Genomic DNA, 25,879 nt, shown 5'->3' on the forward strand with positions numbered 1-25,879 from the left:
AACCTGTTTGAAAAAACAAAAAAAACAAAGAGGCATGATGGATCAACGTATCAGCTTGATGTGTGTGTGTCAGAAGTTTATATTGGTTTGTGTGATGTGTGTGTGTGTCAGAAGTTTATATTGGTTTGTGTGATGTGTGTGTGTGTCAGAAGTTTATATTGGTTTGTGTGATGTGTGTGTGTGTCAGAAGTTTATATTGGTTTTGTGATGTGTGTGTGTGTCAGAAGTTTATATTGGTTTGTGTGATGTGTGTGTGTGTCAGAAGTTTATATTGGTTTGTGTGATGTGTGTGTGTGTGTGTCAGAAGTTTATATTGGTTTGTGTGATGTGTGTGTCATCGGGGGTTTTGAGGTATGGCATGGGGGGGCTGGATCCTGATTCTGTCCCTCTGGGACAGAGGAACCCCTCAACACACCGTCTCTGTACCATCTACATCTCTACACAAACGGCCGTGTTTCAAAACAAACCCTTACTTACTGTGGAATAGATACACCCTATTTTTTTTTAAACAACAACACCCATATACTGTAGGAGTTCCACAAAAGATGCACAGCAATATCCAACAATTACTGGTAAGTACAAACTCACTCATTCAGGAAAAAAACTAACAAACAGTGATTCTTTTGAATTTCTCTCACGTCTGTCTTTAATGATGACAGATTAACTACACATCATAAACACCTGTTCACGCATTGGAACACAGTGAACCGACACTAGAGCATATTCTAGAACCGACACCAGAGCACATTCTAGAACCTATTCTAGGGCATATTCTAGAACACATTCTAAAACCTATTCCAGAGCACATTCTAGAACCGACACTACAAACACACACTAGTATGTCTCTCAGTTCCTCATCACTGCAAAACCACATTTTCAAATGGCAATCTCAGACACTTTACACTGTCCTTCAACAAACACCAAAATATCAAGGACCAACCACACTCAATGCCAGAAAGAAAAAGACCAAGACAAAGACCCCTGTTAAAATAAACTAAGAAAAATATATGGTAGTGAGGGGGATCGAGTGACAAGTTTATCAAAATGAGACATCACTCTCAAAAACAGACCATTTTTAATTGATTTACAATTTTTACTTCTTAAAACGCCTGAAATTACACTCCATTGCACCGAAATATGTCCCAGAAAAATCTAGGTCATGACATCATTAAAGCTAGCCAAGTCTGATGAATGAGTGAATCACAGTTGTATCCAAAGAGGTTGTGACAAAAATAAACCAAGAGTAGAGTCGCAACAGACACTAGCATCCCGACTTCCCTCCAAAACACAAGACACTAGCACCCAGACTTCCCTCCAAAACACAAGACACTAGCACCCAGACTTCCCTCCAAAACACAAGACACTAGCATCCCGACTTCCCTCCAAAACACAAGACACTAGCATCCCGACTTCCTCCAAACACACCAAGACACTAGCATCCCGACTTCCTCCAAACACACCAAGACACTAGCATCCCGACTTCCCTCCAAAACACTAGCATCCCGACTTCCCTCCAAAACACAAGACACTAGCATCCCGACTTCCCTCCAAAACACAAGACACTAGCATCCCGACTTCCTCCAAAACACTAGCATCCGACTTCCCTCCAAAACACAAGACACTAGCATCCCGACTTCCTCCAAACACACCAAGACACTAGCATCCCGACTTCCCTCCAAAACACTAGCATCCCGACTTCCCTCCAAAACACAAGACACTAGCATCCCGACTTCCTCCAAAACACTAGCATCCCGACTTCCCTCCAAAACACAAGACACTAGCATCCTGACTTCCCTCCAAAACACACCAAGACACTAGCATCCCGACTTCCCTCCAAAACACTAGCATCCCGACTTCCCTCCAAAACACAAGACACTAGCATCCCAACTTCACTCCAAAACAAAACATACAGTGGCAAACATTTGTCGTCTTTATAAAACTGAGGGTTGGATTCATTTTTAAAAATGTATTTGCAGCCATTTGAATAGAAAACATAACAATGACTCTTTCAGACCTGGTTTCTTTGCTTGGTGAACAGTCAGTCAGTCCTGTGTTCCTTTGTCTTATTTGGTCAAGTGGTTCAAGGCAACTGACATTAAGCGGTGTTGATTTATTCATGAGAGAACCATGGGGAGGAAGAGATGTGTTCCAGTTGGTAAAAGAACGAGAACACATCTCTCCTTTCATAACAAAACCACAGATTCGTCATCATTATATCATCTGGGATGGATGGTCAACTTAGCCTGGATACCAGTCGGTTTTGTGCTATCATTCCACTCATTATTGCCACTCCTCGTCAATGCCTAACATTGGCAAGAAGCGGAACGTTAGCACCAAACAGGTCTGGTTCTCAGGCTAGTAGTCACCTGGCACCAAGCTGAATCACCCCAGTGTTTCACTGAGACGCTCATCATTCAGGTTCAACCAGGTGACCTTATAGACTGGGTCACCCCAATATGGGAATTAAGGGGGGGGGGGTTTTAGGAGTGTGAGACTCCCTCCGGGGTGGGCTGGTCCACTCCAGACTCCCTCAGGGGTGGGCTGGTCCACTCCAGACTCCCTCAGGGGTGGGCTGGTCCACTCCACTCCTCCTCAATATGTTGCAGCATGTGCCTTGGAGCCCCCTGTAAGGCAGGAGACAGAAACACACACAAACACGTTGTTTGACTCAGATAGTAGATATGTCAATAGGGGTGATTGGAGAATCGATCCACTGAGCAGAAGGTGGTCTGCCTCTTACTATGGCTGGCACAATTACCGCACAAACTGTGTCACCAACGGTTGCGGACGAAAACAATAGGATGTAATAACAGCTGACAGACAGTTTGACCAAACGCATCATGGGCACACTCAATGGCTGCCTGGTATTGTGATGCAATCATTTCCATGGAAACGTATGATGTACATTCTAATGATTTCACCTGGCGTGGCTCATGCAATGGAATGGATTTTTGTTGCTATTCGAACGGCTACAGTGGGGCAAAAAAAGTATTTAGTCAGCCACCAATTGTGCAAGTTCTCCCATTTAAAAAGATGAGAGAGGCCTGTAATTTTCATCATAGGTACACTTCAACTATGACAGACAAAATGAGGGGGAAAAAATCCAGAAAATTACATTGTAGGATTTTTTAATGAATTTATTTGCAAATTATGGTGGAAAATAAGTATTTGGTCAATAACAAAAGTTTCTCAATACTTTGTTATATACCCTTTGTTGGCAATGACAGAGGTCAAACGTTTTCTGTAAGTCTTCACAAGGTTTTCACACACTGTTGCTGGTATTTTGGCCCATTCCTCCATGCAGATCTCCTCTAGAGCAGTGATATTTTGGGGCTGTTGCTGGGCAACACGGACTTTCAACTCCCTCCAAAGATTTTCTATGGAGTTGAGATCTGAAGACTGGCTAGGCCACTCCAGGACCTTGAAATGCTTCTTACGAAGCCACTCCTTCGTTGCCCGGGCGGTGTGTTTGGGATCATTGTCATGCTGAAAGACCCAGCCACGTTTCATCTTCAATGCCCTTGCTGATGTAAGGAGGTTTTCACTCAAAATCTCACGATACATGGCCCCATTCATTCTTTCCTTTACACGGATCAGTTGTCCTGGTCCCTTTGCAGAAAAACAGCCCCAAAGCATGATGTTTCCACCCCCATGCTACACAGTAGTTATGGTGTTCTTTGGATGCAACTCAGCATTCTTTGTCCTCCAAACACAACGAGTTGAGTTTTTACCAAAAAGTTATATTTTGGTTTCATCTGACCATATGACATTCTCCCAATCTTCTTCTGGATCATCCAAATGCTCTCTAGCAAACTTCAGACGGGCCTGGACATGTACTGGCTTAAGCAGGGGGACACGTCTGGCACTGCAGGATTTGAGTCCCTGGCGGCGTAGTGTGTTACTGATGGTAGGCTTTGTTACTTTGGTCCCAGCTCTCTGCAGGTCATTCACTAGGTCCCCCCGTGTGGTTCTGGGATTTTTGCTCACCGTTCTTGTGATCATTTTGACCCCATGGGGTGAGATCTTGCGTGGAGCCCCAGATCGGGGAGATTATCAGTGGTCTTGTATGACTTTCATTTCCTAATAATTGCTCCCACAGTTGATTTCTTCAAACCAAGCTGCTTACCTATTGCAGATTCAGTCTTCTCAACCTGGTGCAGGTCTACAATTTTGTTTTTGGTGTCCTTTGACAGCTCTTTGGTCTTGGCCATAGTGGAGTTTGGAGTGTAGGTGACTAAATACTTATTTTCCACCATAATTTGCAAATAAATAAATTAAAAATCATACAATGTGATTTTCTGGATTTTCTTTCTCATTTTGTCTGTCATAGTTGAAGTGTACCTATGATGACAATTACAGGCCTCTCTCTTTTTAAGTGGGAGAACTTGCACAATTGGTGGCTGACTAAATACTTTTTTGCCCCACTGTATTAATGGAGACCAAGGTCATTTGGTTTGCAAATTACTACCATTAAAAAAAACATAACCATCACAGCTCTACATCTGACCAACTAATACAACCTATAACCAACACAGCTCTACGTCTGACCAACTAATACAACCTATAACCATCACAGCTCTACATCTGACCAACTAATACAACCTATAACCATCACAGCTCTACGTCTGACCAACTAATACAACCTATAACCATCACAGCTCTACATCTGACCAACTAATACAACCTATAACCATCACAGCTCTACGTCTGACCAACTAATACAACCTATAACCATCACAGCTCTACATCTGACCAATTATTACAACCTATAACCATCACAGCTCTACGTCTGACCAACTAATACAACCTATAACCAACACAGCTCTACCTCTGACCAACCACCGTAACCATCACAGCAGTGCGTGTGTTACAGTATCTGGTGTACCTGCTTGGAGACATTGCGAGCGGCGAAATACTCATCGCAGTTCTTCCATCGACACTTCAGGTTCTGTGTGCTGGGAGACCATCACAGCGTGGTCTAGGAGCAGGTGCTGCTGAAGGTGATCCAACACGCCAAAGATCAGAGAACAGCCATGCCACTGGCAGAGAGAAGAGACAGGGGGGAAATTAGATCAGAGAACAGCCATGCCACTGGCAGGAAAGAAGAGACAGGGGGGGAAATTAGATCAGAGAACAGCCATGCCACTGGCAGGGAGAAGAGACAGGGGGAGTTAAGAGCAGAGAACAGCCATGCCACTGGCAGGAGGGAAGAGACAGGGGGGAAATTAGATCAGAGAACAGCCATGCCACTGGCAGGAGAGAAGAGACAGGGGGAGATTAGATCAGAGAACAGCCATGCCACTGGCAGGAGAGAAGAGACAGGGGGAAATTAGATCAGAGAACAGCCATGCCACTGGCAGGAGAGAAGAGGCAGGGGGGGAAATTAGATCAGAGAACAGCCATGCCACTGGCAGGAGAGAACAGGCAGGGGGAAATTAGATCAGAGACCTCTGACCAACAGCCATGCCTCTGGCAGGAGAGAAGAGACAGGGGGGAAATTAGATCAGAGAACAGCCATGCCACTGGCAGGAGAGAAGAGACAGGGGGAAATTAGATCAGAGAACAGCCATGCCACTGGCAGGAGAGAAGAGACAGGGGAGTTAGATCAGAGAACAGCCATGCCACTGGCAGGGAGGAAGAGACAGGGGGGAAATTAGATCAGAGAACAGCCATGCCACTGGCAGGAGAGAAGAGACAGGGGGGAGTTAGATCAGAGAACAGCCATGCCACTGGCAGGAGAGAAGAGACAGGGGGAAATTAGATCAGAGAAAAGCCATGCCACTGGCAGGAGAGAAGAGACAGGGGGAAATTAGATCAGAGAACAGCCATGCCACTGGCAGGGAGAAGAGACAGGGGGAGTTAGAGCAGAGAACAGCCATGCCACTGGCAGGAGGGAAGAGACAGGGGGGAAATTAGATCAGAGAACAGCCATGCCACTGGCAGGAGAGAAGAGACAGGGGGAGATTAGATCAGAGAACAGCCATGCCACTGGCAGGAGAGAAGAGACAGGGGGAAATTAGATCAGAGAACAGCCATGCCACTGGCAGGAGAGAAGAGGCAGGGGGAAATTAGATCAGAGAACAGCCATGCCACTGGCAGGAGAGAAGAGGCAGGGGGAAATTAGATCAGAGAACAGCCATGCCTCTGGCAGGAGAGAAGAGACAGGGGGAAATTAGATCAGAGAACAGCCATGCCACTGGCAGGAGAGAAGAGACAGGGGGAAATTAGATCAGAGAACAGCCATGCCACTGGCAGGAGAGAAGAGACAGGGGGAGTTAGATCAGAGAACAGCCATGCCACTGGCAGGGAGGAAGAGACAGGGGGAAATTAGATCAGAGAACAGCCATGCCACTGGCAGGAGAGAAGAGACAGGGGGAGATTAGATCAGAGAGAACAGCCATGCCACTGGCAGGAGAGAAGAGACAGGGGGAAATTAGATCAGAGAACAGCCATGCCACTGGCAGAGAGAAGAGGCAGGGGGAAATTAGATCAGAGAACAGCCATGCCAGTCTGGCAGGAGAGAAGAGGCAGGGGGGAAATTAGATCAGAGAACAGCCATGCCTCTGGCAGGAGAGAAGAGACAGGGGGAAATTAGATCTTACCCAGAGAACAGCCATGCCACTGGCAGCAGAGAGAAGAGACAGGGGGAAATTAGATCAGAGAACAGCCATGCCACTGGCAGAGAGAAGAGACAGGGGGAGTTAGATCAGAGAACAGCCATGCCACTGGCAGGGAGGAAGAGACAGGGGGAAATTAGATCAGAGAACAGCCATGCCACTGGCAGAGAGAAGAGACAGGGGGAGTTAGATCAGAGAACAGCCATGCCACTGGCAGGAGAGAAGAGACAGGGGGAAATTAGATCAGAGAAAAGCCATGCCACTGGCAGGAGAGAAGAGACAGGGGGGGACATTAGATCAGAGAACAGCCATGCCACTGGCAAGCAGAGAAGAGACAGGGGGAGTTAGATCAGAGAACAGCCATGCCACTGGCAGGAGAGAAGAGACAGCAGGGGGGAAATTAGATCAGAGAAAAGCCATGCCACTGGCAGGAGAGAAGAGACAGGGGGACATTAGATCAGAGAACAGCCATGCCACTGGCAAGAGAGAAGAGACAGGGGGGAAATTAGATCAGAGAACAGCCATGCCACTGGCAGGGAGAGAGACAGGGGGAGTTAGAGCAGAGAACAGCCATGCCACTGGCAGAGGGAAGAGACAGGGGACATTAGATCAGCAGAGAACAGCCAGTGCCACTGGCACCCAGAGGGAAGAGACAGGGGGACAATTAGATCAGAGAACAGCCATGCCACTGGCAGGAGAGAAGAGACAGGGGGAGTTAGATCAGAGAACAGCCACGCCACTGGCAGGAGAGAAGAGACAGGGAAATTAGATCAGAGAACAGCCATGCCACTGGCAGGGAGGAAGAGACAGGGGGAGTTAGATCAGAGAACAGCCATGCCACTGGCAGCAGAGAGAAGAGACAGGGGGACATTAGATCAGAGAACAGCCATGCCACTGGCAGCAGAGAGAAGAGACAGGGGGACCCCTTAGATCAGAGAACAGCCATGCCACTGGCAGGAGAGAAGAGACAGGGGAATTAGATCAGAGAACAGCCATGCCACTGCAGGAGAGAAGAGACACATCCCAGCAGAGACCCCTTCACATCCCAGTTCCCCAGTCTTACCCAGCAGAGACCCCGTCACATCCCAGTTCCCCAGTCTTACCCAGCAGAGACCCCTTCACATCCCAGTTCCCTGTCTTACCCAGCAGAGACCCCTTCACATCCCAGTTCCCCCTGTCTTACCCAGCAGAGACCCCTTCACATCCCAGTTCCCCCTGTCTTACCCAGCAGAGACCCCTTCACATCCCAGTTCCCCAGTCTTACCCAGCAGAGACCCCTTCACATCCCAGTTCCCTGTCTTACCCAGCAGAGACCCCTTCACATCCCAGTTCCCCCTGTCTTACCCAGCAGAGACCCCTTCACATCCCAGTTCCCCAGTCTTACCCAGCAGAGACCCCTTCACATCCCAGTTCCCCTGTCTTACCCAGCAGAGACCCCTTCACATCCCAGTTCCCAGTCTTACCCAGCAGAGACCCCTTCACATCCCAGTTCCCCCTGTCTTACCCAGCAGAGACCCCTTCACATCCCAGTTCCCCAGTCTTACCCAGCAGAGACCCCTTCACATCCCAGTTCCCCCTGTCTTACCCAGCAGAGACCCCTTCACATCCCAGTTCCCCAGTCTTACCCAGCAGAGACCCCTTCACATCCCAGTTCCCAGTCTTACCCAGCAGAGACCCCTTCACATCCCAGTTCCCAGTCTTACCCAGCAGAGACCCCTTCACATCCCAGTTCCCCAGTCTTACCCAGCAGAGACCCCTTCACATCCCAGTTCCCCAGTCTTACCCAGCAGAGACCCCTTCACATCCCAGTTCCCAGTCTTACCCAGCAGAGACCCCTTCACATCCCAGTTCCCAGTCTTACCCAGCAGAGACCCCTTCACATCCCAGTTCCCTGTCTTACCCAGCAGAGACCCCTTCACATCCCAGTTCCCTGTCTTACCCAGCAGAGACCCCTTCACATCCCAGTTTCCCCAGTCTTACCCAGCAGAGACCCCTTCACATCCCAGTTCCCCTGTCTTACCCAGCAGAGACCCCTTCACATCCCAGTTCCCTGTCTTACCCAGCAGAGACCCCTTCACATCCCAGTTCCCCCAGTCTTACCCAGCAGAGACCCCTTCACATCCCAGTTCCCCTGTCTTACCCAGCAGAGACCCCTTCACATCCCAGTTCCCCCAGTCTTACCCAGCAGAGACCCCTTCACATCCCAGTTCCCTGTCTTACCCAGCAGAGACCCCTTCACATCCCAGTTCCCCTGTCTTACCCAGCAGAGACCCCTTCACATCCCAGTTCCCCAGTCTTACCCAGCAGAGACCCCTTCACATCCCAGTTCCCCTGTCTTACCCAGCAGAGACCTTCACATCCCCTTCACCCAGCAGAGACCCCAGTTCCCCCAGTCTTACCCGGCAGAGATAGTTCTGGATCCCAGTTCCCCAGTCTTGACCCCTGCACATGCCGTCAGCAACCAGTGTAGTCTTACCCACAGATGACCCTTAACATCCCATCTGACCCGGCAGAGACCCCTTCAGCCATGTTTTAATGAGAGGGGGGACTGATCCCAGAGAGAGCAGAGGGGGGACTTGACCAGAGTCTTAGAGCAGGGGACTGACATCCCAGTTCCCAGTCTTACCCAGCAGAGAGGGGGACATCCCAGTTCCCCTGTCTTAGAGAGCAGAGACCCCTTGACCAGAGAGTCTTACCCAGGGGGACTGATCCCAGAGAGAGAGAGACCCCTTCACATCCCAGTTGACCAGAGCAGAGACCCCTTCATCCCAGGGACGTCTGACCAGAGAGACCCCTTCACATCCCAGGGGGACTTGACCAGAGCAGAGACCCTTCACATCCCACCCTGTCTGACCCAGAGAGACCCCTTCACATCCCAGTTCCCCGTCTTGACCAGCAGAGAGAGAGTCTTACCCAGAGACCCCTTCACATGACCAGTCTTAGAGAGAGAGATCCCAGGGACGTCTGACCAGAGAGAGAGACCCCTTCACAGAGACCCGGCAGGACCTCACATCCCAGTTCCCTGTCTTAGAGAGAGACATCCCAGGGGACGCTGACCCCAGACCCCCTTCAGTCTTACCCATCCCAGAGAGAGAGAGGGGGACATCCCCCCAGAGAGTTCCCCAGTCTTAGCAGAGACCCCTTCACATCCCAGCTGACCAGCAGAGAGACATCCCAGTTCCGCTGACCAGCAGAGAGAGATCCCAGTTCCCCGTCTGACCAGAGAGAGAGAGGGGGACATCCCAGAGTCTTAGAGAGAGAGGGGACCCTTCACACCAGAGAGAGAGAGGGGGGACATCCCAGTTGACCAGAGAGATCCCAGGGGACGTCTGACCAGAGAGACCCCTTCACATCCCAGAGTCTTACCCAGCAGGGGGACCGCTGACCAGAGAGAGAGGGGGACACTGACCAGAGAGAGAGCAGAGGGGACACTGACCAGAGAGAGAGAGAGGGGACGTCTGACCAGCAGAGACCCCTTCACACTGACCAGCAGAGAGATCCCAGTTCCCCTGTCAGAGAGCAGAGACAGAGGGGTTCCCCCGTCTGACCAGAGAGACCCCTTCACATCCCAGTTCCCCGTCTGACCAGAGAGAGAGAGAGAGAGGGACGCTGACCAGAGAGACCCCTTCAGATCCCAGGGGGACGTCTGACCAGAGAGTCTTACCCAGCAGAGACCCCTTCATCCCAGGGGACGTCTGACCAGAGAGACCCCTTCACATCCCAGTTCCCAGTCTTACCCAGCAGAGGGGGGGGACCCTTCAGACATCCCAGAGGGGGACGTCTGACCAGAGAGACCCCTTCACATCCCAGACCCAGGGGGACGGTGACCACATCCCAGAGAGGGGGACACTGACCAGAGAGACCCCTTCACATCCCAGGGGACACTGACCAGAGAGAGACATCCCAGGGGACACTGACCAGAGAGAGAGAGGGGACACTGACCAGAGACCCCTTCAGAGAGAGCAGGGACACTGACCAGAGAGACCCCTTCACACACTGACCAGAGAGACCCCTTCACAGAGGACACTGACCAGAGAGAGAGGAGTTCCCTGACCTGAGAGAGAGAGGGGACACTGACCAGAGAGAGAGCAGAGAGGGGACACTGACCAGAGAGACCCGAGCAGAGACCCCTTCAGGGGACACTGACCAGAGAGAGAGAGAGAGAGAGAGGGGACACTGACCAGAGAGAGAGAGAGAGGGGACACTGACCAGAGAGTTCTGGATCCCAGAGAGAGAGGGACACTGACCAGAGAGAGAGAGAGAGAGGGGACACTGACCTGAGAGAGAGAGAGAGAGAGAGGGGACACTGACCTGAGAGAGGGGGACTGACCAGAGAGAGAGGGGGGACTGACCAGAGAGAGAGGGGGACTGACCAGAGAGAGAGAGGGGACTGACCAGAGAGAGAGAGAGGGGGACTGACCAGAGAGAGAGAGGGGGACTGACCAGAGAGAGAGAGAGAGGGGGACACTGACCAGAGAGAGAGAGAGGGGACACTGACCAGAGAGAGAGAGAGGGGACTGACCAGAGAGAGAGGGGGACTGACCTGAGAGAGAGGGGGACTGACCAGAGAGAGAGAGAGGGGACTGACCAGAGAGAGAGAGAGGGGACTGACCAGAGAGAGAGAGAGAGGGGACTGACCTGAGAGAGAGGGGACACTGACCAGAGAGAGAGAGAGAGGGGGGACTGACCTGAGAGAGAGAGGGGACTGACCTGAGAGAGAGAGGGGACTGACCAGAGAGAGAGAGGGGACTGACCAGAGAGAGAGGGGACTGACCAGAGAGAGAGGGGGACTGACCAGAGAGAGAGGGGGACTGACCAGAGAGAGAGGGGGACTGACCTGAGAGAGAGGGGGACACTGACCAGAGATAGAGAGGGAGACTGACCAGAGAGAGAGAGGGGACTGACCAGAGATAGAGGGGGACTGACCAGAGAGAGAGAGAGGGGGACTGACCAGAGAGAGAGAGGGGGACTGACCTGAGAGAGAGGGGGGACTGACCTGAGAGAGAGGGGGACTGACCAGAGAGAGAGGGAGACTGACCAGAGAGAGAGGGGGACTGACCAGAGAGAGAGGGGGACTGACCTGAGAGAGAGGGGGACTGACCTGTAGCACCATAGATTTGGGACTGAGGACAGAGGACTCACCATATTCTTGTGGATTGCCATACACATCACCATGTCTGTGTGTCCACCGTACACCTGCAGACGATCATGTGACTGTGGGGGTAATTCAAATTCAGAGAATTAACTACAGCATAAAAATAAACTGGTTAGTGTACAGTCTGGCTTTAATGTGGAGGGACAGACACATGGCTACCAGCTCTACCGTGAGTAGGAGAGAGGAGACTGACCTGTAGCTCGTAGACCCGGACCAGTTTGTCAAGACAGGCAGTGACCATCACCTTCCCCAGGATGGCCACCACTGTGACAGCATGACTATGTCCTTTATAGATACGCACCAACTCTCCAGTCTAGAGAGAGAGAGAGATCCATACCACTAAATAACCAGATTAGAGACTATAGGAAACCTGTGGCCAGATTAGAGACCAGATTAGAGACCATAGGAAACATGTGGCCAGATTAGAGACCATAGGAAACATGTGAGCAGATTAGAGACCAGATTAGAGACCATAGGTAACCTGTGGCCAGATTAGAGACCAGATTAGAGACCATAGGAAACCTGTGGCCAGATTAGAGACCATAGGAAACCTGTGACCAGATTAGAGACCATAGGAAACCTGTGACCAGATTAGAGACCATAGGAAACGTGTGGCCAGATTAGAGACCATAGGAAACCTGTGACCAGATTAGAGACCATAGGAAACCTGTGGTGTGGCCAGATTAGAGACCAGATTAGAGACCATAGGAAACCTGTGACCAGATAAGAGACTATAGGAAACATGTGACATGTGTGTTTAATTTGGGTGGCCAGCCATCTCTACAGCAGGAGAGGTAGAGATACTCTGAATGATAGGCTATGAAAAACCAACTGACATTTACTCCTGAGGTGCTGACCTGTGGCCAGATTAGCACTATCGACAACCACTGTGATTATTATTATTTGACCCTGCTGGTCATTATGAACATTTGAACATCTTGGCCAATTATAATCTCCACCCGGCACAGCCAGAAGAGGACTGGCTGTGACCAGATAAGAGACTATAGCCTGTGACATCTAGGTTTATAATCTCCACCCAGCACAGCCAGAAGAGGACTGGCCACCCCACATAGCCTGGTTCCTCTCTAGGTTATAATCTCAGCACCCAGCACAGCCAGAAGAGGATTTGGCCATGCCCATCATAGCCTGGTTCCTTCTCTGTTTATAATCTCCACCCAGCACAGCCAGAAGAGGACTGGCCACCCCACATAGCCTGGTTCCTCTCTAGGTTTATAATCTCCACCCAGCACAGCCAGAAGAGGACTGGCCACCCCACATAGCCTGGTTCCTCTCTAGGTTTATAATCTCCACCCAGCACAGCCAGAAGAGGACTGGCCGCCCCTCATAGCCTGGTTCCTCTCTAGGTTTATAATCTCCACCCAGCACAGCCAGAAGAGGACTGGCCACCCCACATAGCCTGGTTCCTCTCTAGGTTTCTTCCTAGGTTCTGGCCTTTCTAGGGAGTTTTTCCTAACCACCGTGCTTCTACACCTGCATTGCTTGCTGTTTGGGGTTTAAAGGCTGAGTTTCTGTACAGCACTTTGTGACATCGGCTGATTTGATGGTCAATAAGATGACCGCAACAGCCCAAATGGTTAACACACATGAAGAGAGAGACACACCCAGGCCAATTAAAATCAACCAATATTCATCAGAATGACTTCTATTGCCAACTTCTATACAAAACAAAATGTAGATAAACATGTAACCAAAGTGAATATTTTATTTCTATAACTCACGTGTATATTGTGTGCATGGACCGACTGGTCACTGGAGCCACTGAAGACCAGGTCATTGACTACCGTCATACATAGCACTGTCTTGGTGTGTCCCTTGAGAGTCCGTAGCAACAGGCCACTCTTGGCATCCCGGATGCTAATGGTGCTGTCGTAGGACCCGACCAATAGGATGCGGCGAGCTCCTTCCTGGGCTGTCGCTAGGCAACTCACCGCCCGCGGCCCGTGACACTCGAACACATCCAGCTGCTTGTTGGTCTGAACAAGGAACAACACAGGAAATACAAAATAACATCTCAAAATGTGTTTGACCGACTGCCTTTGGAGGCGACTGCCAACTGCCGGCGACTGCCAACTGCCGGCGACTGCCTTTGGCGGCGACTGCCAACTGCCGGCGACTGCCTTTGGCGGCGACTGCCAACTGCCGGCGACTGCCAACTGCCTTTGGTGGTTCCATAATGCTTTACTTCTAGTTGGGTTCTAAAGTGTATTTTAGAATGTGTTCTAGATTTCAATATATTCTAGACTGTGTTCTATTTTCGGTTCTACAATGTGTTCTAGAACAGAATGTGTTCTAGTGACGGTTCTAGAACAGAATGTGTTAGACGGTGATCTGGTTCTGACCTTGATGCTGAAGGTGACCACGGAGCCGTTAGCTAGGCCAGCGTACAGAACTTTCCAGCGGTTGTGGAGGCAAAGAACCCGGTCTGGGAGAGAGAACTGATCCACACACTCCCTGGACTGTGGAGAACATAGAACACAGAGTCATATAGTAGTAGTATTATAGTGGTAGTAGTAATAGTAGTATTATAGTGGTAGTAGTATTATTGTGGTAGTATTATATTAGTAGTAGAGGTAGTAGTAGTATTATAGTAGTAGTAGTAGTGGTAGTATTATAGTAGTAGTAGTGGTAGTAGTAGTAGTATTATTAGTGTATTATAGTAGTAGTAGTAGTAGTAGTAGTAGTAGTAGTAGTAGTATTATAGTAGTAGTAGTAGTAGTGGTAGTAGTAGTATTATTAGTGTAGCAGTAGTAGTTGTAGCATCATAGTAGTAGTATTATTATAGTAGTATTATAGTAGTAGTAGTAGTAGTATTATAGTAGTAGTAGTAGTATTATAGTAGTAGTAGTAGTAGTAGTAGTAGTAGTAGTAGTAGAATTATAATAGTAGTAGCAGTAGTAGTAGTATTATAGTAGTAGTAGTAGTAGTAGTATTATAGTAGTAGTAGTAGTATTATAGTATTAGTATTATAGTAGTATTATAGTAGTAGTAGTAGTATTATAGTAGTAGTAGTAGTATTATAGTAGTAGTAGTAGTAGCAGCAGTAGTAGTAGTAGTAGTATTATAGTAGTATTATAGTAGTATTATAGTAGTAGTAGTAGTAGTAGTATTATAGTAGTAGTAGTAGTATTATTATTATAGTAGTAGTAATAGTTGTATTGTAGTTTCTTACCCTGAGGTTGTAGCAGCGGATAGTCTGGTCACTGGAGCCAGAATAAAGTCGTTGTTGAAGACCTGGTCCAGAAGAAACCAGCAAACAGTTGACCTTCGTGCTGTGGCCCTCAAACACAGCCACACACTCGCGGCTCTGCAGGGGACAGGAGAGGACAAACTGTCACAGACACACAGAGAGAGACCACCCTCCCTTTGGATAGAATCAACTTGGTATGATGTATAAGGCAATGTTCTTGTCTTGAGTTTGTTTTCTAAATGAACGGATTACAATTACTTTCAGTGCAGCAAACTCTCTCCAGAAGTTCAGTGAGGATCTCTGAATGATCCAATGTTGACCTAAATGACTAATGATGATAAATACAATCCACCTGTGTTTAATCAAGTCTCCGTATAAATGCACCTGCACTGTGATAGTCTCAGAGGTCCGTTAAAAGCGCAGAGAGCATCATGAAGAACAAGGAACACACCAGGCAGGTCCGAGATACTGTTGTGAAGAAGTTTAAAGCCGGATTTGGATACAAAAAGATTTCCCAAGCTTTAAACATCCCAAGGAGCACTGTGCAAGCGATAATATTGAAATGGAAGGAGTATCAGACCACCATCTGCAAGACCTGGCCGTCCCTCTAAACTTTCAGCTCATACAAGGAGAAAGATCAGAGATGCAGCCAAGAGGCCCATGATCATTCTGGAAACTGCAGAGATTACAGCTGAGATGGGAGACTCTGTCCATAGGACAACAATCAGTCGTATATTGCACAAATCTGGCCTTTATGGAAGAGTGGCAAGAAGAAAGCCATTTCTTAAAGATATCCATAAAAAGTGTAATTTAAAGTTTGCCACAAGCCACCTGGGAGACACACCAAACATGTGGAAGAAGGTGCTCTGGTCAGATGAAACCAAAATTGAACTTTTTGGCAACAATGCAAAATGTTATGTTTGGCGTAAAAGCAACACAGCTCATCACCCTGAACACACCATCTCCACTGTCAAACATGGTGGTGGCAGCATCATGGTTTGGGCCTGCTTTTCTTCAGCAGGGACAGGGAAGATGGTTAAAATTGATGGGAAGATGGGTGGAGCCAAATACAGGAACATTCTGGAAGAAAACCTGATGGAGTCTGCAAAAGACCTGAGACTGGGACGGAGATTTGTCTTCCAACAAGACAATGATCCAAAACATAAAGCAAAATCTACATTGGAATGGTTCAAAAATAAACATATCCAGGTGTTAGAATGGCCAAGTCAAAGTCCAGACCTGAATCCAATCGAGAATCTGTGGAAAGAACTGAAAACTGCTGTTCACAAATGCTCTCCATCCAACCTCACTGAGCTCGAGCTGTTTTGCAAGGAGGAATGGGAAAAAATGTCAGTCTCTCGATGTGCAAAACTGATAGAGACATACCCCAAGCGACTTACAGCTGGAATCGCAGCAAAAGATGGCGCTACAAAGTATTAACTAAAGGGGGCTGAATAATTTTGCACGCCCAATTTTTCAGTTTTTGATTTGTTAAAAAAGTTTGAAATATCCGATAAATGTCATTCCACTTCATGATTGTGTCCCACTTGTTGTTGATTCTTCACAAAAAATACAGTTTTATATCGTTATGTTTGAAGCCTGAAATGTGGCAAAAGGTCGCAAAGTTCAAGGGGGCCGAATACTTTCGCAAGGCACTGTAAATGGATGCTTTGTAATCAAATAAAGGTGAGGTTAGCAACAGACGGGTAAAAGACAGAGACACAGAGACACACAGAGAGAGACACACACAGAGAGACACACAGAGAGAGAGACACACAGAGAGAGAGACACACAGAGAGAGAGACACACAGAGAGAGAGAGAGACACAGAGAGAGAGAGAGACACAGAGAGAGAGAGAGACACAGAGAGAGAGAGAGACACAGAGAGAGAGAGAGAGAGAGACACACACACACAGAGAGACACACACACACACAGAGAGACACACACACACAGAGAGACACACACACACACACACAGAGAGACACACACACACACACACAGAGAGACACACACACACACACAGAGAGACACACACACACACACACAGAGAGACACACACACACACAGAGACACACACACACACACACACACAGAGAGACACACACACACACACACACAGACAGAGACACGCACACACAGAGAGACACACACACACACACACACAGACAGAGACACACAGACAGAGACAGACACACACACACAGAGACACACACACAGAGAGAGACACACACAGAGTGTGGACACACACACACAGGCAGAAGGACACACACACAGAGAGGACTCCACAACAGGTAGAGAGACACACACCATGTGGACACACACACAGAGAGAGACACACACACACACTGAGAGACACACACACACAGAGAGATCCCCCGGGCTCCGACGACCCGCCCAGAGACAGATCTACAAGGACACACACACACAGAGAGAGACACACACACACACAGAGAGACACACACACACACAGAGAGAGACACACACACACACAGAGGACACACACACACAGAGAGACACACACACACACAGAGAGAGACACACACACACACACACACACACACACACCAAATGTCCTTACAGAAATGCACACACACAGAGAGATGACTCATCCACACACACAGAGAGACACACACATACACATGAGAGATCACACACCACACACAGAGCACACACACACACACACAGAGACACACACACACACAGAGAGGACACACACACACTGGGAGAGACACACACACACAGAGAGGACACACACACACAATGAGACACACTGGTCTGAGAGACACACACACACAGAGAGAGACACACACACACAGAGAGACACACACACACACAGAGAGACACACACACACATGTGAGATCATGAGACACACAGTGTGAGATCATGTGACCTACCAGAGAGAGACACACACACACAGAGTGAGACACACACACACATGTGACACACACACAGAGAGACACACACACAGAGACACACACACACACAGTCTTGGACACACACACACAGATCACGTGGACTTACCACCAGGCTGAAGGCTCTAACAGTGCGGTCTCCAGAACAGGTATAGAGTCGACCCATGTGGACCTGCATGGCATTAACAGTCTCCTGTGACAAACATCCCCTCAGATGGCAGATCATCCCCCGGGCTGACCGTCCAGAGACAGATCTTGGACAGAGACGTAAATACGACTCCAAACCGGCCGACTCCAAATGTCCTTATTGAAATGCCAGGAGAGTGAGATGACGCATCCATTTGTTTCGTTAAACATACATATGATTTATCACAGGCCAAAGCCATGCTGTCTGTCTAGTTCAAGACCAAACAGCACGAGGGTCTGGGTACTGGAACTAAAATCAGGTCCAATGGACTATTTCTGGTCTGGTGAGAGTGTCTGGATCTAGCCTATCCCACCTGAGCATGTGAGATCATGTGACCTACCTGAGGAAGTCTTGGACCAGTGTGAGATCATGTGACCTCCCTGAGGAAGTCTTGGACCAGTTTGAGATCATGTGACCTACCTGAGGAAGTCTTGGACCAGTGTGGGATCTGTGACCTACCTGAGGAAGTCTTGGACCAGTGTGAGATCATGTGACCTACCTGAGGAAGTCTTGGACCAGTATGAGATCATGTGACCTACCTGAGGAAGTCTTGGACAGCTTGACAGATGTCGAGGGAAGCTGGACTTCACTGTAGGAGGAGGAGCAGACAGGACAGACACGTAAAGAATGAGAAACAGAACCTTTTAATCTATAGCCTTTTAGCCTAACCTCTAGCCTTTTAGCCTAACCTCTAGCCTTTTAGCCTAACCTCTAGCCTTTTAGCCTAACCTCTAGCCTTTTAGCCTATAGCCTTTTAGCCTAACCTATAGCCTTTTAACCTATAGCCTTTTAGCCTAACCTACAGCCTTTTAGCCTAACCTCTAGCCTTTTAGCCTAACCTCTAGCCTTTTAGCCTAACCTCTAGCCTTTTAGCCTAACCTCTAGCCTTTTAGCCTATAGCCTTTTAGCCTAACCTATAGCCTTTTAACCTATAGCCTTTTAGCCTAACCTACAGCCTTTTAGCCTAACCTATAGCCTTTTAGCCTAACCTACAGCCTTTTAGCCTAACCTATAGCCTTTTAGCCTAACCTATAGCCTTTTAGCCTAACCTACAGCCTTTTAACCTATAGCCTTTTAGCCTAACCTACAGCCTTTTAACCTATAGCCTTTTAGCCTAACCTCTAGCCTTTTAGCCTAACCTCTAGCCTTTATAGCATTTTAACCTACTAGCCTTTTAGCCTATTGCCTTTTAAGCCTAACCTACAGCCTTTTAGCCTAACCTACAGCCTTTTAACCTATAGCCTTTTAGCCTAACCTTTAACTTTTAACCTATAGCCTTTTAGCCTAACCTATAGCCTTTTAACCTATAGCCTTTTAGCCTAACCTATAGCCTTTTAACCTAACCTACAGCCTTTTAACCTATAGCCTTTTAGCCTAACCTATAGCCTTTTAGCCTAACCTATAGCCTTTTAGCCTAACCTATAGCCTTTTAACCTATAGCCCTTTTTAACCTATAGCCTTTTAGCCTTTTAACCTATAGCCTTTTAGCCTAACCTATAGCCTTTTTAACTATAGCCTTTTAGCCTAACCTTTAGTTTTTTAACCTATAGCCTTTTAGCCTAACCTATAGCCTTTTAGCCTAACCTACAGCCTTTTAACCTATAGCCTTTTTAACCTATAGCCTTTTAGCCTTTTAACCTATAGCCTTTTAGCCTAACCTATAGCCTTTTAGCCTAACCTACAGCCTTTTAACCTATAGCCTTTTAGCCTAACCTATAGCCTTTTAGCCTAACCTATAGCCTTTTAACCTATAGCCTTTTAGCCTAACCTATAGCCTTTTAGCCTAACCTACAGCTTTTTTAACCTATAGCCTTTTAGCCTATAGCCTTTTAGCCTAACCTATAGCCTTTTAACCTAAGCCTTTTAGCCTATAGCCCTTTAACCTAAACTATAGCCTTTTAACCTATAGCCTTTTAGCCTAACCTATAGCCTTTTAGCCTAACCTATAGCCTTTTAGCCTAACCTATAGCCTTTTAGCCTAACCTATAGCCTTTTAGCCTAACCTATAGCCTTTTAGCCTACAGCCATTTTAGCCTATAGCACCTTTAACCTAAACTATAGCATTTTAGCCTAACCTATAGCCGTTTTAGCAAATACATAACCTATAGCCTTTTAACCTCACAGCCTATTTTTAGCCTATAGCATTTTTAACCTAAACTATAGGATTTTAGCCTAACCTATAGCAAATTTTTTAGCCTAACCTATAGCCTTTTAGCCTAACCTATAGCATTTTAGCCTAACCTATAGCCTTTTAGCCTAACCTATAGCCTTTTAGCCTAACCTATAGCCTTTTAGCCTAACCTATAGCCTTTTAGCCTAACCTATAGCCTTTTAGCCTATGCTCAGATCAACTAAAATGAGCGGAAGCCATTGTTAACTGTGGATCAGCAACACCTCCTGTCAACTATAATACTGTTACAAGCATAAGAGTTGCAGTCAAAACAGCCCTACTAGCACCGTTCCAGACAAATACATCAACATCCTGGCACTTTTCAGAAATCACTTCCTATTTCTTCTCAAATAAAAAAGACATTTTTCAAAAATATTTTTTCTTCTCCACATCTTGTCACTGGATTTTCAACATCGTAGAAAGCAAATTTTATTTTCGTAACCCAAGATAAACTTTAGTTAAGAATTTTAAAATGTAGAAAATAAAGACAAATGGCATGGACCTAATTACTGGCACCACGGAGCTAGGACTTGAACACAGCCTTTGGCCAAGATAACTGGAGACAAAAGCTTAACAAACCATCAATGAGCTTGCTGTGTGTTTTGCAGCTCAGAGCACGGTAAGCAAAGATTTTCTAACTCTATGGAGATCAAATGTAACCCAGAGAAAAAATGAGCAGAATGCCAGGCAAAATGTTTTGGGGCGGGGTAGCCTAGTGGTTAGTGCGTTGGACTAGTAACCGGAAGGTTGCAAGTTCAAACCCCGAGCTGACAAGGTACAAATCTGTCGTTCTGCCCCTGAACAGGCAGTTAACCCACTGTTCCTAGGCCGTCATTGAAAATAAGAATTTGTTCGTTAAATTAAGGTCAAATTAAATAAAGGTCAAATTAAAAAATAAGAGCAGTGTGATGCTGAAGATTGTGCCAAGTTGCAGCAAGCTCACTGATGGCTACAAGAAGCGTTTGTCTGCAGTTATTTTAGCCAAAGTGTGTTTAACCAAGTACTAGCGTAGCGGTACCAAAAATAAAATTGCTTCTGAAAATGTTGAAAATACAATAACACTTTTTTATTTATTATTATTTTAAAATTCAACTTATTTTAGAAGAAAAATAGGGAATTATCTTAGAAAAGTGTCAAGATGCCAATATATCTGTCCAGACCTGTACATGACATATCACTCTCACCTCTTGCCTACAGAGCGACCATCCATCTCGCTTGTGGAGGTCACCTCATTGCAGGCCAGCTTCTGGGGCTCCGTCTTCAGTGTGTCTGGAGCTGGGGGTGAGACAGTGGGCTGTGGCTGGGGGCAGATGTTCATGTCTCCATCCTCTGGACCCGAGGTGTCAATGGTGACCACCTCACCTGGAGCTGCCTGGGGGAGCACGACCATCTCCAGAGAGCAGTCAGAGTCCTCCTGCCTCACCTCGGGTCTTGTGGCTGGAGACCCCGGTGGTCCTGGACGCTCTCCCTTGTCCTCTGATGTCCCGGGCGGGCTGGACGTGGAGGAGGACGTGGTGACCTGGGGCCGGAATCCGCCGTTGGGTTTCCTGCGGGTTCCGAGGAGTCTGACGGGTCGGGAGAAGGTAGTCTCCGCCTCCAATTCTGTGTCGCTGTTGTCAAGCTGTTGCTCCTCCCCCTTGGCCTTCCTCAGCACCCTCTTCTTCTTCAACTTCCTCACGCGCTTTATGGTCTTCGCCTCCACCTGAGGCGGCGCGTTGGACGGAGCGAGGGACAGAGGAAGGACGGGGGAGGTTTCTGGGTCCTGGATCCCGGCTCTGGAGCTCTTGCGGCTGGGTGGGGCTGACAGTGGGGCTGGGTGGGGCTTGGAGTTACCCCGTCTTCTGTGGTAACCTGAACACCCCTCTCTCCCGACTGGATCGGGCCTGGTGAACCTGCCGAGGGGTCCTTCCATTCTACACATGCGCCTACGGGGAGACTGCTGCCCTCTTGAGAGAGCTCTCTGTGGACTCTGTGACGCTCAGACCTCCTCCCTCGGACCGGTTGGCAGCTGGCGGCACAATCTAAGAAAAGAGAGAACGAGAGAAACGACAGATTAAATTCAGGCCATTTCTGAGTGAATGTTTACCAGTGTGTGTGTGTGTGTGTGGTGACAGGCCATACCTGCGTGAGGGGCTGTAGCGATGGGCGTGGGCTCTGACGTGGTGCTGTGAGAGCCGTGGTGAACGGTCACTGCGCTCTCCGCATCCTCTGTCTTAGTGGTCACCCTGCCAGGGGACAGGGGCTCCTGCTTGATAACTACTGACTGTGTGATAGGCTGGGGGTGGGTCTGGCGGCTAGGGGACAGGGAGGGGGGCGTGGAGCAGGGGGGGAGGTAGAGGGGAACCTGGTTAGGACTGGCGACAGGGGGTTCTGTTAGAGGCGACAGCAGGGCGGAGGGCATCTCTAAAGGCATCTCCTCTTCACAGCTCTTCACTCTGGGCAGGGAAAGGCTCTCAACACCACCTGAGAGACACACCAAGAGTCAAAACAGAATAGATTAAAAGATGTATTTTAAGACATTACAAAAAGGTTCATACATGCTTATAACAAGTTACCCATATTTCAGATAGTGAGAAAAGACAAGATGTCACATCCACACCAGACTTAATAAAAAAAAAAGAGAGTGCTCATTTAGTTGACACAAAATCATGAGTTAAAGCCTTGCTTTACCTTGTATCCCTTGGAGCAACTCAATACGCTTCCTTCTGAGAGTACTCATCTCCATGGAAACCTGAGAGACCACCAAAACAATAACATGCTGTCAGGCCCAAGGCGTTTGGATGGGTTAAGTTCCTTATCATCATGTTGTCATCATGGACTTCTGGGTCATTTCTGTCTACAGCTGTACCTTCCTCTTTCTTTACCACATGATGGGACACACACACTGACAAGGACTTCCTGGTTGTCCCCAACAGCTCACACCACATGGTGGGGGACACACACTGACAAGGACTTCCTGGTTGTCCCCAACAGCTCATACCACATGATGGGACACACACACACACACTGACTTCCTGGTTGTCCCCAACAGCTCACACCACATGGTGGGGGACACACACTGACAAGGACTTCCTGGTTGTCCCCAACAGCTCATACCACATGATGGGGGACACACAATGACAAGGACTTCCTGGTTGTCCCCAACAGCTCATACCACATGATGGGACACACACACACACACTGACAAGGACTTCCTGGTTGTCCCAAACAGCTCATACCACATGATGGGGGACACACAATGACAAGGACTTCCTGGTTGTCCCCAACAGCTCATATCACATGATGGGACACACACACACACTGACAAGGACTTCCTGGTTGTCCCCAACAGCTCATACCACATGATGGGACACACACACACACACACTGACAAGGACTTCCTGGTTGTCCCAAACAGCTCATACCACATGGTGGGGGACACACACTGACAAGGACTTCCTGGTTGTCCCAAACAGCTCACACCACATGGTGGGGGACACACACTGACAAGGACTTCCTGGTTGTCCCCAACAGCTCACACCACATGGTGGGGGACACACACTGACAAGGACTTCCTGGTTGTCCCCAACAGCTCATACCACATGATGGGGGACACACACTGACAAGGACTTCCTGGTTGTCCCCAACAGCTCACACCACATGGTGGGGGACACACACTGACAAGGACTTCCTGGTTGTCCCCAACAGCTCATACCACATGATGGGGGACACACAATGACAAGGACTTCCTGGTTGTCCCCAACAGCTCATACCACATGATGGGGGACACACACACACTGACTTCCTGGTTGTCCCCAACAGCTCACACCACATGGTGGGGGACACACACTGACAAGGACTTCCTGGTTGTCCCCAACAGCTCATACCACATGATGGGGGACACACAATGACAAGGACTTCCTGGTTGTCCCCAACAGCTCATACCACATGATGGGGGACACACACACACTGACAAGGACTTCCTGGTTGTCCCAAACAGCTCATACCACATGGTGGGGGACACACACTGACAAGGACTTCCTGGTTGTCCCAAACAGCTCACACCACATGATGGGGGACACACACTGACAAGGACTTCCTGGTTGTCCCCAACAGCTCACACCACATGGTGGGGGACACACACTGACAAGGACTTCCTGGTTGTCCCCAACAGCTCACACCACATGGTGGGACACACACACACAATGACTTCCTGGTTGTCCCCAACAGCTCATACCACATGGTGGGGGACACACACTGACAAGGACTTCCTGGTTGTCACTCGGGGATTAAGAATGTCATATTTGAACTGAAATGAATGTAATCTGACAGGACCAGTGTAGGCTGGGCTGGGAGGTGCAGTACCTGCTGTTTGACCACCAGGAGGCGCTGGACCTCCATGTAGGCAGCCTGTAGAGCAGCCCTGGCCTGGATCAGGCTGTTGTCGACCCCTTGTAGAGACCGGCTCAGATCCTCCTCTCTCAGAGACACAGCAAGGAGATGGTCCACCTGTAGACGCTCTGAAGGACAATAAGATGATGGTTTACTGAGTGACAAACAAATACCTGGCCTGAACAGTGACCATCTCAGACAGCATCACATCTAGTATTATAGTAACAGTTACTACAGTAACAGGATGTTCACCAGTGTCCTGCTGTCCTAGAGGGGTTACCATAGTAACAGGATGTTCACCAGTGTCCTGCTGTCCTAGAGGGGTTACCATAGTAACAGTTACTACAATAACAGGATGTTCACCAGTGTCTTGCTGTCCTAGAGGGGTTACCATAGTAACAGTTACTACAATAACAGGATGTTCACCAGTGTCCTGCTGTCCTAGAGGGGTTACCATAGTAACAGTTACTACAATAACAGGATGTTCACCAGTGCCCTGCTGTCCTAGAGGGGTTACCATAGTAACAGGATGTTCACCAGTGTCCTGCTGTCCTAGAGGGGTTACCATAGTAACAGTTACTACAGTAACAGGACGTTCACCAGTGTCCAGCTGTCCTAGAGGGGTTACCATAGTAACAGGATGTTCACCAGTGTCCTGCTGTCCTAGAGGGGTTACCATAGTAACAGTTACTACAGTAACAGGATGTTCACCAGTGTCCTGCTGTCCTAGAGGGGTTACCATAGTAACAGTTACTACAGTAACAGGATGTTCACCAGTGTCCAGCTGTCCTAGAGGGGTTACCATAGTAACAGTTACTACAGTAACAGGATGTTCACCAGTGCCCTGCTGTCCTAGAGGGGTTACCATAGTAACAGTTACTACAGTAACAGGACATTCACCAGTGTCCAGCTGTCCTAGAGGGGTTACCATAGTAACAGTTACTACAGTAACAGGACATTCACCAGTGTCCAGCTGTCCTAGAGGGGTTACCATAGTAACAGTTACTACAATAACAGGATGTTCACCAGTGTCCTGCTGTCCTAGAGGGGTTACCATAGTAACAGTTACTACAGTAACAGGATGTTCACCAGTGTCCTGCTGTCCTAGAGGGGTTACCATAGTAACAGTTACTACAGTAACAGGATGTTCACCAGTGCCCTGCTGTCCTAGAGGGGTTACCATAGTAACAGGATGTTCACCAGTGTCCTGCTGTCCTAGAGGGGTTACCATAGTAACAGTTACTACAGTAACAGGACA

At 48.3% G+C, this 25,879-nt stretch overlaps 1 protein-coding gene across 1 annotated transcript in view; it reads right to left on the reverse strand.

Annotated features, from left to right (window-relative positions):
• Nucleotides 1–2,561: 2,561 nt before the first annotated feature.
• The window catches only part of LOC135526867 (zinc finger protein 106-like), a 31,986-nt gene continuing 8,668 nt past the window's right edge, over nucleotides 2,562–25,879 (reverse strand). The window contains 17 exon segments of the mRNA XM_064955537.1: nucleotides 2,562–2,624; nucleotides 4,886–4,968; nucleotides 5,456–5,469; nucleotides 8,958–9,059; nucleotides 10,282–10,466; nucleotides 11,760–11,831; nucleotides 11,966–12,085; nucleotides 13,512–13,766; nucleotides 14,133–14,249; nucleotides 14,963–15,097; nucleotides 18,003–18,147; nucleotides 18,580–18,669; nucleotides 21,435–22,086; nucleotides 22,089–22,271; nucleotides 22,372–22,713; nucleotides 22,921–22,981; nucleotides 24,595–24,749. Of these exon segments, the coding sequence (XP_064811609.1) occupies nucleotides 2,562–2,624; nucleotides 4,886–4,968; nucleotides 5,456–5,469; nucleotides 8,958–9,059; nucleotides 10,282–10,466; nucleotides 11,760–11,831; nucleotides 11,966–12,085; nucleotides 13,512–13,766; nucleotides 14,133–14,249; nucleotides 14,963–15,097; nucleotides 18,003–18,147; nucleotides 18,580–18,669; nucleotides 21,435–22,086; nucleotides 22,089–22,271; nucleotides 22,372–22,713; nucleotides 22,921–22,981; nucleotides 24,595–24,749 (2,774 nt within the window).

This window comes from Oncorhynchus masou, chromosome 32 (assembly GCF_036934945.1).
Source record: "Oncorhynchus masou masou isolate Uvic2021 chromosome 32, UVic_Omas_1.1, whole genome shotgun sequence".
Classification (NCBI taxonomy): domain Eukaryota; kingdom Metazoa; phylum Chordata; class Actinopteri; order Salmoniformes; family Salmonidae; genus Oncorhynchus; species Oncorhynchus masou.